At 44.9% G+C, this 15,282-nt stretch overlaps 1 protein-coding gene across 3 annotated transcripts in view; it reads left to right on the forward strand.

Moving 5' to 3' along the window:
* ANTXR1 (ANTXR cell adhesion molecule 1) overlaps positions 1-15,282 on the forward strand; it is a 217,341-nt gene that overhangs the window by 187,172 nt on the left and 14,887 nt on the right. Inside the window, exon 18 of one of the 3 annotated variants that reach the window (XM_042932536.1) lies at positions 7,470-7,621. The exons of the other annotated variants lie outside the window; for them this stretch is intronic. Within the exon in view, the coding sequence (XP_042788470.1) occupies positions 7,470-7,490 (21 nt within the window). The 3' untranslated portion in view covers positions 7,491-7,621. Of the gene's footprint in view, positions 1-7,469; positions 7,622-15,282 lie in introns of those variants that run through there. 3 annotated transcript variants of the gene reach the window in all.

A 15,282-nucleotide genomic window follows, 5' to 3' on the forward strand; every position in this document is an offset into this window, starting at 1 on the left:
ATGTGCTCATTTAAATATAAGCCCCATGGGGGCATGAACTTCATCTGGTTGATTCACTGCTATAGAATAGGCACTCGATGAATAATTGTTGAATTAATAAATTAATTTTTAAGCAAAGTTGGCCACCTTCCCCCAGACTATAAGCTTTGTGAGCAGAGCGACTGCAATTATTTTTACTCAATTTTTATCCCCAGTGTTTAGTAGCGTGCTGGCCAATAGTAGATAATTTAAAAAATAATCTTGAATGAACTAACAAACCTGGTGAAAGCCCATATTTCTCTAAGCAAGATTCATGCAGGCTCCACTGGCTGGCCCAAAGCATCCCTCCCTCCCTTCCTCAAATTCTTCACATGGCCACATGGCTTAAAACTCTATCAGTCAGAGATCCTCTCTGCCATCTGAGTCTTCTTTAACAACATAGCGGCTAAACGGAAGCCATCAGTCGCTGACACTTAAGAAGGCCATTTGCTACAAGGAGCTTCCAGGAACCTAGCTGTTGGGGACCTGCTAGGAGGGAGCACTACCAAGAGAGGAGATGCTGGCCTAGAGGTGGGGACACCTTTAGAGATTCGCCAGAGAGGCCGAGGACCAGGAGGTGAAAGGCAAATGAGAAATAAAGCCAATATTTCTTTGGAGACTGCCTTTAGCATTCTCTCCTCCTCCAGTACAATTTTTAAAAAGCACTTAAGGAGCGCCTGGGTGGCTCAGTCAGCTAAGCGTCTGACTTCAGTTCAGGTCATGATCTCGCAGTCTGTGAGTTTGAGCCCCTCGTCGGGCTCTGTGCTGACAGCTCAGAGCCTGGAGCCTGTTTCGGATTCTGTGTCTCCCTCTCTCTCTGACCCTCCCCTGTTCATGCTCTGTCTCTGTCTCAAAAATAAACGTTAAAAAATTTAAAAAAAATAAAATAAAAATAAAAAGCACTTAATTTGGGGGGCACCTAGGTGGCTCAGTCGGTTAAGCGTCCAACTTCAGGTCATGATCTCGTGGTCCATGGGTTCGAGCTCTGCGACAGGCTCTGTGCTGATAGCTCGGAGCCTGGAGCCTGCTTCAGATTCTGTGTCTCCTTCTCTCTCTATCCCTCCCCTACTCATGCTCTGTCCCTGTTTCTCTCTCAAAAAACATAAACGTTAAAAAAACTTTTTTAATAAAACCACTTAATTTTTAGAGCTAACAGGAATCTTAGATATCCTCAGAGTCTGCAGTTTTCAGGCATTTTTAACCAAAAAAAGAACTCCTTCTTTAAATGAAATCTTACCAGAACCCCAGTATGAAAAACAGATAAGACAGACGATCTGGTTCTAGATGGGCAATGGGCAGGAAACCAAAACACACACATGCAATCTTCCCACAGTAGGTCTTGGTACCTCCCCCTTAGAATGCCTAAGTGCTCATGAAACACAGTGTGTCCTCACATGGTACGAGACCTGTGCTCGTCCTGCCTGGATCATCACCATGACTGCGAGGCTGGGCACCAGAGGCCAAAAAAAAAAAAGACAGTACTAGACCCAACTTCTCTTTCCCTTTGTCAAGAATCAGACCTGCTATTCCCTCCACCTCCCAAACTCATCTATTCTGTAATGTTTGCTAAATCAAAGAAAGAGCCCTTTCACGGGGCCACTAAAGACCTCCCCGGGAGTTTAATATGACCAACAAATATTTACTAAATGCTTGCTACACCCTTGACCCTGTGTTTGGCCCTCAGTACAAATGCCCACTGCTACATTAATCAGCACTCTGAACCTTCTCGGAACCATCTCAACTGCAACTGCAACATCCAACCCACATCTATCCATCTTTTCTCTAAATGTGCTGTGAGACATCGTGTGAAACGATTTGCTGAAACACAGATAAACTCCATCTGTCAGCCCCCATCTACAAATCTAGTAGGACTTGCAAAACTAAATGAGGTTTGGCACGATTCTCTCTCTGCAAACCTTTGCTCACAGGGATGACCACCGTTTCCTGTCTTTGGAACTTAGAAGCCATCTGTGTAATAATCCGCTCTAGTTTCCTGCCAAGTTCTGACGTCCCTCTCACCAGTCAGCAGTTCCCACCAGAAATGCTCAGGGCCTCAGGGCCTCCCATCCCTCCACTGGCCCATGTCCAGGTCACAGAAATGGCTCCCTTGTCCCTCTTCATGTAACAAGACTGCAATGTGAAGCGTGGAGAGTTCAGTTTAGTGTGATTATTTCTGTATCAGCTCAGGATCGCTCAGCATAAGAACAGACTTCACCAGGAAGCACACTAGCTTTGAAATCCAGCTCTGTCACGCATTGTGCAGTTTTAGCTAATTACCCTCCCTCTCTGACTCCACAAAATGAGCGCATGAGAAGGTTGAAGGATTGAACACAATATCGTACATGAAGTGCTTAGCACAGGAGTTGGCACATGTCATTGTCACTATAAGAAAATCACCTATTACAGGTCAGGGATGGAGACCAGGCAAGGCACAGGCCCAGAAGGAGGGTGTATGTGGGAGGGGCATATTCACAGGTATGCAATTTACGTATTTTTCTACACGTTAGTAAATCTACAGAAAAGACCCTCTTCCCTATGAAGCCTGGAGTCTCATAGAGAACAAATGATGAAAGATGTCTGCCCCCTTTTAGTCACATGGTTGTGAATTTACTGTCTTCAGGTCAGACTGAAGTCCTCAAAGACTGCCCCAGGCTGGTTCCTGGAACTGCTGTTCAGAAGGGTACATGGGTTATTTCAAGGGCAAGTTCTTCAGGTGGCTCCTAAACACCCAGAGAGCTCAGTACAAGGGATTCATTGCCTTTGAGCACTCCTAAGGAGACACAGAGGAACAGGGTAGAGGCCTCTCAAAAGAATGTCAACCCAAGAGGCAAAAGCTATCACAGGCCATGCTCCCAGTCTTCATGGGAAAACTGCAGAAGAGACATGCTCTGTGCCTTCATTGATTACAGTTAAGTTGGCAGGACTCAGCTACAGTGGATTTTAGAAGGTCTGGGTCTGTTTCTAAAGGTCATTTATCTTAAAAGTACTTGAACTAAAGGCTATAGTAATAGATGACAGCTGGGAATTTTAAATTTCATTTTCAGTTCCGAAAAAAAATAAGAGGGTTGGGTTTCCATTTATATTTTCATACTGAGGATAAGTCATAAGGGAAATTTCATTGTGTTTGTCAGTCTAAAAAACCATCAATTCAGTGTGCATAGTCACGGATTCAAGCTGCTTAGAAAACCCAGGAGAAGCAGCACTCCTCACCAGTCGCCATGAAAGTGACATGCAGAGGGTAAGAGCAGCAGCTGCGGGGAAGATCCTCTGAAGGGCAAGAGTCCCTGCCAGGTCCCTTTTTCATAAAGCTCCTCCTACTCCAGAACACCTGGAGGAGCCTGGAGCTCTGCTAGGAGGGGTGGTACTTCCAGACTTGACTTCGACCAACTTTATCAGGAGCCAGAAATCACAACGGGAACAAAACCACAACAGCCAGGAACCCAGCACCAACAGGGAGCCAGGAGCAGCCAGGTCCAGCCAGGAGCAGCTGGCTGCAGTGACTTACAGCTGTAGTGAAAGGCTAGCAGAAAAGCAGGGCCCTGCCCCACCTAGACTCACCACCTAACTGAGAAGGGGGCTCTCAGGGCAGAAGGGATATAAATGGTCCCAAAATCTAGAGAGCTTGGTCTAAAAGGCCCAGGTCCAATGAAAACAAGCCTGGAGCCTTAACAGCTGCCCTATTTTGATATCAGAAACCCATTCTTAGTTTTGCTAATGGCTGAAAATGTACAAAGTTTATGTTTTTATTTCATGGACTTAATTAATGCTTAAAAGAATTAAACCAGTAAGGCCCAAGACCACAGCTTCCTGGTCCACCATGGATGGGCTACTTTTCCCAGAGCCTGCCTCTTACTGAGAAGTCCTCCTGTTCCTTCTCAGGGTTGTGGTAGCCCTACTTTAAGATTTGAGGTGTGGTCAGAGCCTGCATGAGCCCAACAGGCTGTGGGCCCCTGCTGTGATCAGAAAACTTCTCTGTACATATGTATCTCCTCAAACTAATTACCAGAAATTCTCCAAAAGAAGGGTTCATCTTTTTGACTTAAGGACTTGAGCCTAGCTAACATCCCAGTGTCCACCAGCAGGAGAAATACACACACACACACACACACACACACACACACACACACACACCACTGAGGAAAATTAGGGTATCAGTTAGTCTCCCTTAACCAACTAGCAGAGTAAATCTTGTTCTTTTATTCATTCACCATTTTTTTATGTAGGTAATAATTGGATCCTTTACAATGAGCCAGGCACTATGCTATCTGCTTAAAAAATTTCATGATCTTCATGTATCACAAAACTTTCTGATTATAAATACTTTCAGAGTATACCGAAGTGACAGATCCCCTTGGTGATCCCGATGCTGTAGGTCCAGGCTTGGGTTTGGGCATCTGCGTTTTTAACAAGGAAGCCAGGTGATGCTTATGATCACGTAGCTCTCCTGGGAGGCTTCTCAGTTTGTCCACCTTGCCTTCTTGACTGAGGTGCCCCCAGTTTCCCAGCAGGTGTGATCTCATCACTGCAGAGCAAAATAAAGAAGGCTGGTCAGCTGAAGGAGGAGCGCCTACCTCCCAGTGTGGTCTGAAAATCCATTGGCTTCTCTTGGGCAGTCACACAACAGCCTCATGTTGAACAGACAGCCTGAAGCCCCTAGATCTTCTTCTCCTAGGCTGGGACTGGGCTGGGAGTCGCCCATAACAGTATCGATTTTCTTTACCTAAGTGGTAGACCTGGCTAGTAATCCTAAATAAAGAGTGGTCTCACAACCTCTCGCTCCAGCTTGTCCAGTTCTCTGCAGCATCCTTACTCCATTCTCCCCTGCATGAGGCTCCTCTCACCGCCAGGAGTCGTCAGTACATGTGGTAGAAAATGCCCATGTACCCTGTTGTCCATCTGAAGCAGGAGCTGAACTTGGCCACAGCCGCCTCCACCATCAGGAACCTGTCCAAAAGCTATCCTTCCTGTGTATTTTTTGAACAGGCTTTTAGCTATTAAAAACCAAAGTAGTACTCTGCAAGGAAATTTTTAATGGAGACAAACTATCCCAAACTGTACATACTGCCTTTTTTGATCTTATTAAATTCTCAGCATTAGTGCCATGATTTAAGGAAACGAGAGGCCAACTCACTTGAAGTCTGTTTTGGTTAACATTTATGTTGTTGATGGTCCCACCTATTGAAAAGGCAAAGAAATGTCTACGGAGGGAGCCAAGACAGTCTCATGGCTGCGAAGAAACCTTGGACCCGTGCCCTACCTTCCTCTTTGTGGCTCAGTTTTTCCAGCCACGTAAGGGAGCGATGATTCCTGTCACCTTCTCCTCATGAGGAACCCCTGAGGTAGCCATACGCAAGGCCGTGCTGGACTTTGAATTTCTGGGGCAAAAATTCAACAGTTGCTGTTGTAGTGTGGTTCCCTGAAACTGGGTTTCTTCATCCACCAAGTGTTACCACTGGTGTCTGGAATGATGAGAAATGCCTCAAAGTAGGTAATCAGGCAATTGAAGGAGACTTTTCCCACATGTTGATGGAGCAACAAGTCATTGGGTCTGAAATCTCTAGGTCTGAGACACTAGGAAAATTACAGCTTGTGTCTATAACAGAAAAGGCCTCTTTGAATTATATAACATTTATAAATTATAATAATTGCTCTCAAAGCAAGTCTGTGTATATTGTTCTTTATTTTTTTAAAACAACTTTTCAACATTCCTTAGCTTCCATTGAATGTACTGCTTAGAATGAATTTGTGTAGCAAGCATGTGACTCTCCTCTGATGGAAGGTGAGGCCAGTGTCCACTGTGTTCTCTCTGAGCAGAGACTGTAAGGGGCCGATCCTAGCTAACTATAAAACTGAAAGATGGAGCAGGGGATCCCCGGAGGTCCCTACGCTCCAATGATTCCTCTCCTCTGTATCAAATCTCTTGAAGAGATCATCATTACCTCAAATACAAAGGGTGATTTCATTTGATATGTTCTGGGAATACAGCTTATATGAACCATGATAACAAAATGATGACTGATTAAATCTATTAAATAAAACATCATTCAAGCAATATAGGAGATGGATGGAATGCCACAGGAGACTTAAACAATATTTATTCACTTATACACTGAGAAGTGGAAACACCTGGGAAAACACGGTGTGGGGCTTTTAAATAACACCACACATTTATAACAGCTGCTTGTTGACCAAGCGCTATAAAGAAACCCACCCTCAATTACAGAGGACCAAAAGCCAGTGGACACTCTCCCACAAAACAGTCATCACCCACTGAGACCTACTTAAGTAACCTTCCAAAAGTTTCCATACAATTTCATGCATCTAAAGTACACTAAAATCTCACATTAGGAGATATCAGAGTCTGGAGGTTTTATTAGTCGCTGTACCCAAATGAAAGATTATTTCTTTTAAATTCTCTAGATAAAGCCCCATCTTGTTCCCATATCATAATTCAACTTTTAAATTTTTTAAATTTTATGTTTTATTTTGAGAGAGACAGAGCAAGCAGGAGAGGGGCAGAGAGAAAGGGAGAGAGAGCATCCCAAGCAGACTCCACACTGCCAGCACAGAGTCTGATGCAGGGCTTGAACCCACAAACCATGAGATCATGACCTGAGCCAAAACCAAGAGTCAGACACTTAACCGACTGAGCCACCCAGGCACCCCTCATAATTCAACTTTTAATGTGAGTGAGAGTAAAAAGGGGACCTATTTATAAAGTAGAACGCATTCAGTGGGGTCTCAGTCCTAATCCCAGGACAGCTTATCCAAGAGACACTGTCAGTTAGTCAATTAAATTTTGCCTGGACTCAGTTTCCCATCTAGAAATAAAAAAAAAGAAGAAGAGGAGGTGGATCCTTGTTTCCCTTGCATCACCCAAAATCAGTGGATCCACTGAAATGTGAAAATGGTGAGCTGTGGAAATAAACAAACAAACAGATAGTCCCCAAATATTAATAGTTGTCATGTTAGAATAGTGAGCCTGGGGTTTTCTTTTCTTTTTCTCCAAAAAATGTTAATGCCCTTAATTGCTTTTATCTAATGAGAGTGATGGTAATTTAAGAAAAGAGGGAGAAAGAAGCAGATGTGAGCTTTAAGGCATGATTGTAGAACTGGGCCTATGATGTCTGAGCTAGGCTCCCCAGTGGGTAGAAAAATGTTCTGGCTGATTACATCAGAAGGAGGAGGTGTGAGTGGTTGGTCATGCCAGGACACAGTGGTTCTCAGCCATGGTCCCCTCTGCTTACAGCACATCCAGCCTCCAGCACCACCTTTGCTCCCATGGCCCAGGTCTCCTAGGACTCTCATTTGCAAGGTCACTGTCATTAAAACTTATCCTCTGGTCTTCTTGTCACTCTATTTGTCTAGTGGTCTCCACGAGAGCCCCACTCAGAGCTGTGGGATGAAATTCAATCTTCATTCAGTTCATAATTTTTTTTTTCTTTACCCAGGGACAGAGTATGATGAGGTAATATTTTCTGGTGTGCTGGCCCAAGATCTGAACCGTTAAAAGTGAAAAATATTGAGAGCTTAAAAAGCCAGTGTCCAGTATTCTTTCAATGGTCTTGAGTGGACAGTGATGTTTTCCCAGATGTGAATTCCAGAGTCACAGAACCATCATTGTCCCCATCTGCCCCCATTGCAAAATGATAGTTAGTCATTGTCTATAACAGTAGCAATGAACTCTAGTAATGAACAAACAACCCAAGAAAATTCTCCTTTCCCCCAGAGGCTATTTAGTGGGCTATTCTAATATCAGTCAGAATAATAGCAGACTGGAAGGGAGTAGGGAATGACCCTGAAATCACTTAATGGTGAGGAAGAGGATGAAGAGTGAAAAGGTGCCTACGTAGACCAGTAAATGCCCTACTTCAAAGTTTCAGAAAATGGGCTTGCATTCCATTCTTCTAGAAAGTGCCTACAACCCCCACCATTAACTTGGGCACTCTCTCCACAAGAACATAAGGATTGTCAGATGTCCTGCCACAACCCTGCGTAGCAATCCTCAGATGCATACATCTCTTCGTTCATGTCCTGTTCTTCCCTTCTGGAAACATGTAGATGTGACAGCTTTGAAAACGTCATTTTCCTCTGAAAAATGACACAAGGGGTGGAGGAGTTCAACCCCAATCCCTTTGATGAAAATATTCCTAAAATATTAACAACTTTGTGACTAGTCCACATTATACTGTGTGACTAACATAGGAACAAAAATCTCCTTGGAGATTAAACCAGTCTCTCTTGGGTCTTTGAACAAATTTGGGAAGGTAAGCACTAGATCGAAAGATGCATGGAATCTCTTTCTCCCCCTTTGTCTAGGACTCTCCCAGCTGAGGTGGATGAGCTCATGTGCTAACTTCCTTCAAATGCTCACCTCCCGCATGTGCTCACTCCTCTTTAAGTGCTCTGTGGCACACGTTCATCCTTTGCCTCCCCTCCATTCCCATCCACTGGGTCACTTTCACCACCACCCCCAGATTTAACGATCCTGAGTGACCTTTCCTTGGCCTCAAAAGGATGGCTCGTTGTGCTGGGTGTCAGCATTGAAGGGGTTTTCCCCCCAGGTAACATTTTGGCATTTTAAAAGGGATCTCCATGAGATGCCCACAGAGGACCCCTAATATTGAAAACAGCAGACCCAGTGACAGGCTGGACTTGTCTGGGGTGGAGGGTAGGAAGAGGATGTCTCAAGGCAAACAAGTTGGAGTTCTATTCAGCCGACTCCCAGAGGCATCCACATCCTACATGGGGAAGGCAAAGGGGAGAGGCTGGGGGAGAGAGCTGAGCTGAGAAAGAACAATGAGTTGGGAGAAGCCAACAACACAGGCCTCTTTGCAATGTGGTCTGTAACCCCTGTCAGACAGCTTATTTCTTGAACCCCTAGCAAGTGTCTGATGCTATTCCAGAAGCTTCTTTCAGACCAAATAATATGACAAAGTCTCTGTACTCAAAGAAAGAAAGCTGGAAAACATGGAGGGACCAGGTAGAAATCACGATGGCCAAAAAGGGGATAAGGATTATTGCAATTGCTACTGGGCTTTGTGCTGATTCCTTATTTTACCACCTCACAGCTGAAGCTCCCAGAAAAGCAGATAAGCTGTGGAGAACTGTGGCGTGTCTCCAAACTGCCTCAGTTTGCATTACATTCTTCTGCCTCAGTCCCAGCCACATCTCTCAGCCTCAAGAATCCTCTTTCTCTCTGAACTGGGAGGAGGTGGTGAGCATGGCAGCAGAAGGGGGAGTGGGCCAAACCACTATACCCCCTGCACATTGCAGGGTCTTTCGAGACAGAACAAAGATGGCTCTTACTCAGCATGAGGTCACCTTTCTTTTCTCTGGACTGTCTGGATTCACAGGGTTTATTTGGGTTCTCTGCCTGAATTCACTCTGGAGCTGATCACTGTGAACAGGCCCAGGACCCAGCTAGGAGGCTCCCCTCCAGGTAGACACACATACACAAACACACACGCGCGTGCGCGCACACACACACACACACACACACACACACACAGAGTCTGTAACCAGGAGGCTGGGAAAGTACGAAGGGACACAGTTCAGAAGCAGCAGTATTAAGGGGAAAGCACAGAAGCCCCAGAGTCAGACCGACCTAGGTTGAAACCTGTCCCTGTGATTTACTATTTGTGTGGCCCTGGTCCTAGCCTTTGAGAGCCTCCATTTCTTTGTCTTTGAAATGGGGATAGTAATTCCTACCTTACAAGGTTGTGGTGAGGTTTTAGGATAACATAGATAGGGATTAGATAAATCATGGCTATTATAGTTATAACAGTGACCACCCTGTGCCCATTAGATAGGCTTTTAAGAGGCACCTGGGTGGCTCAGTAGGTTGAGTGTCCAACTCTTGGTTTTGGCTCAGGTCATGATCTCACGGTTCGTGAGACTGAGCCCCACATCAGGCTCCACACTGACCATGTGGAGCCTGCTTGACATTCTCTCTCCCTCTCTCTCTGCCCCTTCCCCACTTGTGTTCTGTCTCTCTCCCTCTCAAAATAAATAAATAAACACTTAAAAAAAGATAAGCTTTTTTTTTAAAAACATTTTTATTTATTTTTGAGAGAGAGAGAGAGAGAGAGAGAGAGACAGAGCATGAGTGGGGGAGGGGCAGAGAGAGAGGGAGACACAGAATCCCAAGCAGGCTCCAGGCTCTGAGCTGACAGCACAGAGCCCAATGAGGGACTCGAACTCACCAACTGTGAGATCATGACCTGAGCCGAAGTCAGACGCCTAACTGACTGACTGAGCCACTCAGGCGCCCCCCAAAAGATAAGTTTTTAAGCTTGTTCACAAGATACAAATAGGATCATAACATTCACAGGGCTTAATGCAGTATTTGACAAATGTTGCCCCATGTTCCTGGAAGCAAGATCTGCTCCTTCATTGCTATATTTTCCAAATGCTTTGGCAGCCCTCGGTGTGCCAGGTCCTGGGTGGTGAGGGGAATTCAATGGTCCAAAAAGGGCTCGCAGTATCATGGCAAAGAGCAAGACAAATAGACAAATAAATTATGACAAAGGTTGAAGAGGAAAGGGGCAGGAAACCATGAGAGAGATTACCAGGTGGGCCTGAATGAGATAGGATGTGGGCAGGCAAAACCTCTGTGAAGAAGTGACTAACCTGAGACATGAGTTATGAGTAGAATTTAGCCAAGCAAAGTTTGGAGGTAGCATGTTCCAGGAAGTGTATACGCAAAGGTCATGAAGCACACATGTCCATGAATTTGAAAGGAAGCCACAAGGCTGGCAGGTGAGGAGAAGGAGGGAGCATGGCAGGGGGTAAGGCTGATCATTCAGCACCTTGTCAGCCATGTTGGCATTTGGGATCTCAGCAGTAGGATGGACTGGGACAGGAGACCAGCAAGGCCTCAGACAGGCTAGCCAGGAGGCAGGAGATGATGGCAGATGGACCAGCTGGAGGAACAGGGTCTTTACCTTATGCTCACATCCAGTGTGGACCAGAGCCCCTTGGAAAACATGCCTTTCTCATGCTCCTCAGAGGTGAAGAACTTGGTCTTTACCTCTTCAGAGGTAAAGACAGCGTCTTGGAGACCTTCGCGTTCACACCTCTTACTGAGTCAGGAGGTGAAGGCTCTGTCTCCTGTGGTCCATGCAGCCTCCCCATCCCCAGCTCTCAATCCTTCCAAATCAGGTGAGCAGGAAGATGGCTTCTTTCCGCGTGGCAACTTACATTCCCAAACTGCCCTCGCCACACCAGCAGATGGATGTGTTTATACAGTCTAGCCTTCCTGAGTTAGATTTAAATTGAAGTAAGAGCCGAGGGGTCACAAGGCACATTAACCAAAAGTCTGGTTTGTCTGTGTGTCTCCGAAGCAGCCTCATTCCCGGCAGGTGAAAAAAAAGCCCCTGCTCTAGCCCAGTCCGCAGCCACCCTCCCATAGAGCAGGGCCTGGTGAAAGGCTGGTTGACTGGGGAAGACACAGAGCAGGTCATGAAGCAAGGGGAGGCAAAGCTCAAGCTGGTTCCCAGGGTCTCACCGACACGCAGGAAGGGCAGAACCTGGGAGCCAGAGCAGTGTTCAAGAAGTGTGAAATGTTACCAGTCAGAAGCAGCAACATAACTAGTTGGGAGGAGACTGGGAAGAATTCTGAAGTTAGGCCCACGCAGGCCCCTGGGGTGACTTTTGCTATCCTGACCAGGAGGGAGCATTTAAATAGACGGAAGTGAAGCGGGGGATGCAACTCACGGTCTCTCCAAGTGGAGGCCTCTGTTGAGTCCACTTTTTCTGAACAAATAAGATTAACTGGTTATTGACAACATCTTTGATTTACAGTTAAGGTGCTGAGATCCCCAAAAGCTTTGCTATATTTGATAGTCTGCCTCTTTCCAAAGGATTCAAGGTGTACTATTTCTTCCTCTTAAAGATTCTTCCTGCATTGTCACTAAATTATTACTGTAACAGGCCATTTCTTCCAGACCCTACAGAACATAAGCTCAGGTCAGCCTGGGGAGAATTATCACAAATATTTCATTAGCGCAGCCTGAATTCGTGAGATGTTTCCAAAATGGAAAGGAGGCACTTTGATACTGGGTCATGGTCTCACTTCAGATCCAACTCTACATGATCTCGTAATTAGGGAGAATATTGGGTCCCAGTGGAGGCCTGAAACCAATTTTGAGGTTGGATAACTTAAATTAATACTTTTTACTCCTAAATGAAACCCAGATTTTGAGTGCTATAAATTTTCCATTTGTGTGTCTGGCAAGTCTCAAACAGCAGCCATGATATTTCAGGGTTCTGACTACTGTCTTCCTTTAGTTTAGATTTGAGAGGCACTCTGGCAGGATCATACTAGCCCTTACCTGAAGAGAAGATGAGTCCAGGAAAATTGAGAAGGCTTCTCCAGGCCAGCTGGGTAGAGATCAGCCTATGTAAATTTGGACTAGGTACCCAACTACACGGTCAAAACTGAAGGGGCATGCAAAGGCCCAGCTAGCTCCCAGAAGATCAACAGGCTAGCCTGCCACAGCACTCCAAATGCCCAATACTGGGGAAACTCCTTTAGAATACCACACTGTGTTCAGGAGGTTCCTTTTAGGAATAGTATTATTTAGGTTAGAGGTCCGGCTGATCTAGCAAAATCTCAAAATAATATAAGGTTTGAACAGGATAAAACTTTTTTTCTCACACACATAACCCTCTGGGGAGAAGCTGTCCAGGGTCGGTATGATGGCTCCATGCTATTGGGCACCTAGGCTTCTTCTCATGTTTCTTCATCCCTACAGTGTGACTCTCATCTACACAGCCAAAAAAGAAAAAGGAAAAGAAAAAGAAAAGGGGAAGTTATACCCCTTCGATTTAAGGCACAACCTGGAATTTATACACATCACTTCTGCTCATATCCAACTGATGAGAACATAGGTTACATAGCCACACGTCAGTGCAGAGGAGGCCACCCCCATCTGCAAATTCATGCACCACAGTAGGTCAGACCTTTGAGCATCATTCATTGCCTCTTGAACTGATCTGTGCAAGGGAGGCTGGGAAATGTAATCAATGCTAGATGGTCATGTGCCCAATGAAATTCGAGGGTTCTACTACTGAAGGAAGAATGTGAAAATGGATATGGAAGATAACTGGCCATCTCTCTTACATGGAAAGAAAGCACCTTTGAGGAATAAACCTTCATAGTGGATCCAGCTCACGGATCAGATTAGAGATATGTCACATAGAAAGTAAAGAGAAGGAGTGAAAGGGACAGGCACACAGGACAAGCAAGCTTTGGTTGAAAGGAGGAGTAAGACTCTGGGGCCCTTTTCCAGGAAATACAGCTGAAGGGCACTGAAATTCTGAAGAAGGAACAACCAGAGACGTGGAAAAAGCTGGAAGAGAATGATGGCAGCGGGGAAGTACTGGGACCCAAAACAAACTCTCCAATGTATATTATTACTGGTGGCCAACTCTTTTAAGTAGCCGTACTTCTTGATGCATTTTGCCCTACATGCATTCCAATCTAAAAGCACATGTTGCTCAAAAGAAAGAGAGTCAAACAGACCTGGATTCAAATCTCTACTCTATCATTGACTTGCAGAGAGACCCTGGGCAAATTCCTTTGTGTTCCAAGCCTGTTTCTACATTTTTAAATTGGGGTAGTAGTACTAACCACTCTTTCTATTAAGAGGGCAAAATGAGATGATGTATATAAAACAACTAGTGCCCAGCATGGCACAGTAGAAGCACTCAGCGAAAGGTAGATGTGGTTAGCATGAAACTTTTTGCTTCATAACCAGCACCAGTCTCTCAGATAGGGGGCTTAGCTTTGCAGACAGGGCTGTGGATAGGAAAATGGCATGTGTGTGAGGTACCGAAAATCTAAAGAACACATACCCATTTAGGATGCCACTCACTGGCACAATATAGTCATCATAGAAGTAAAATTGTTATCTTTTTAAATTAATATTCCCTCCACTCTGGGGAAAGCACTTTGGCAGCAACAGGCATAAGGGAAGAATTCATGCCTCACATTATACAAAAGAAGAAAACAGCCTTCATCCATGATCTTATATAAATGGAGCAGGATGAGGTTGGGGCTATACAGCAGATGAATAAGTAATTTCATAATTTTACATTTTGACAGCCAAGCTAAATAACGCTGTTGGCCAAGCCATCTCTGTCAGCTCATCTTCTGGCACCAATTTTTTTTAATTTAATTTTTTTAATATTTATTTATTTTTTGAGAGAGAGAGATAGACAGACAGACAGTGCACGAGTCAGGGAGAGGCAGAGAGAGAGAGGGAGGTACAGAATCCAAAACAGGCTCCAGGCTCCAGTCTCTGAGCTGTCAGCACAGATCCTGACCTGGGGCTTGAACTCACAAACTGTGAGATCATGACCTGAGTCGAAGTCGGAGGCTTAACCAGCTGAGCCACCCAGGCGCCCCTCACACCAATTTTTTAAGGCAAATACATCAACACAAATGAAATAATGATTGTATTAATGACAGTTCTAAGTAGTCAGAGCCGTTTAACTGGGGGACAGGGCAGTAAAACAAATTCTCAGGATTATTAGCTGGGAGAGAAGACTCTGAAAAAAATTAGTTAGTCCTGGGTCAGTCTTCCACTCACTCAGCATGACCATGCCGCAGTGTTTTTTTAAATCTTAGAAAAGTACATTAAAACAACATTATTTCTCAGACTCATCCAAAATGTCAATTAAAACCAGGCTCTTTGGAGAAGTCACTGCTGCACTGCTTAGCAGGACCCATGGGGCATACGGTGGACTCCATGCGACCGAGGAAGAGAGGATGGTCAAGAGCAATGGCTGGTTTTTAAAAAGCAAAATGAAGAAACAGTATTTAGAGTATACTACACTGGCTCAGACCTTTCAGACCTACTTCCTCTTGAGCCAACAAACGTTTTCAACGAATTCCACCTCTCAAGCGTACTCTCCATGGTATCTCTGCACACATCTCTGTCTTGCTCTCCTGAAAGGGCTGAATTTTAGAGCCAATCCCACTAACGACACTTTGGCCACCTGATCACTTTTCCTGGATCTCCTGTCTCCAATTCTATTTTGTCTTCTTTTTTTAATTTGTCAGAACCAGACAGATGCAGACGAATGTGCCATGGTTTTATAGGATGATGAGACTTGAAAGAGAGAGTATTTAAGCATCAGAGTGTGAAGATTCATTTATAAAAAAAAAAAAAACAATTCCTTATGGTACCATGTGTGTTTCTGTCTTTGTCAGCTGCAGTGGTTTACTGAACTTTAAAGACTGTCGGCCCTGAAGGG

The sequence above is a fragment of the Panthera leo genome, chromosome A3 (assembly GCF_018350215.1).
Source record: "Panthera leo isolate Ple1 chromosome A3, P.leo_Ple1_pat1.1, whole genome shotgun sequence".
Taxonomy (NCBI): domain Eukaryota; kingdom Metazoa; phylum Chordata; class Mammalia; order Carnivora; family Felidae; genus Panthera; species Panthera leo.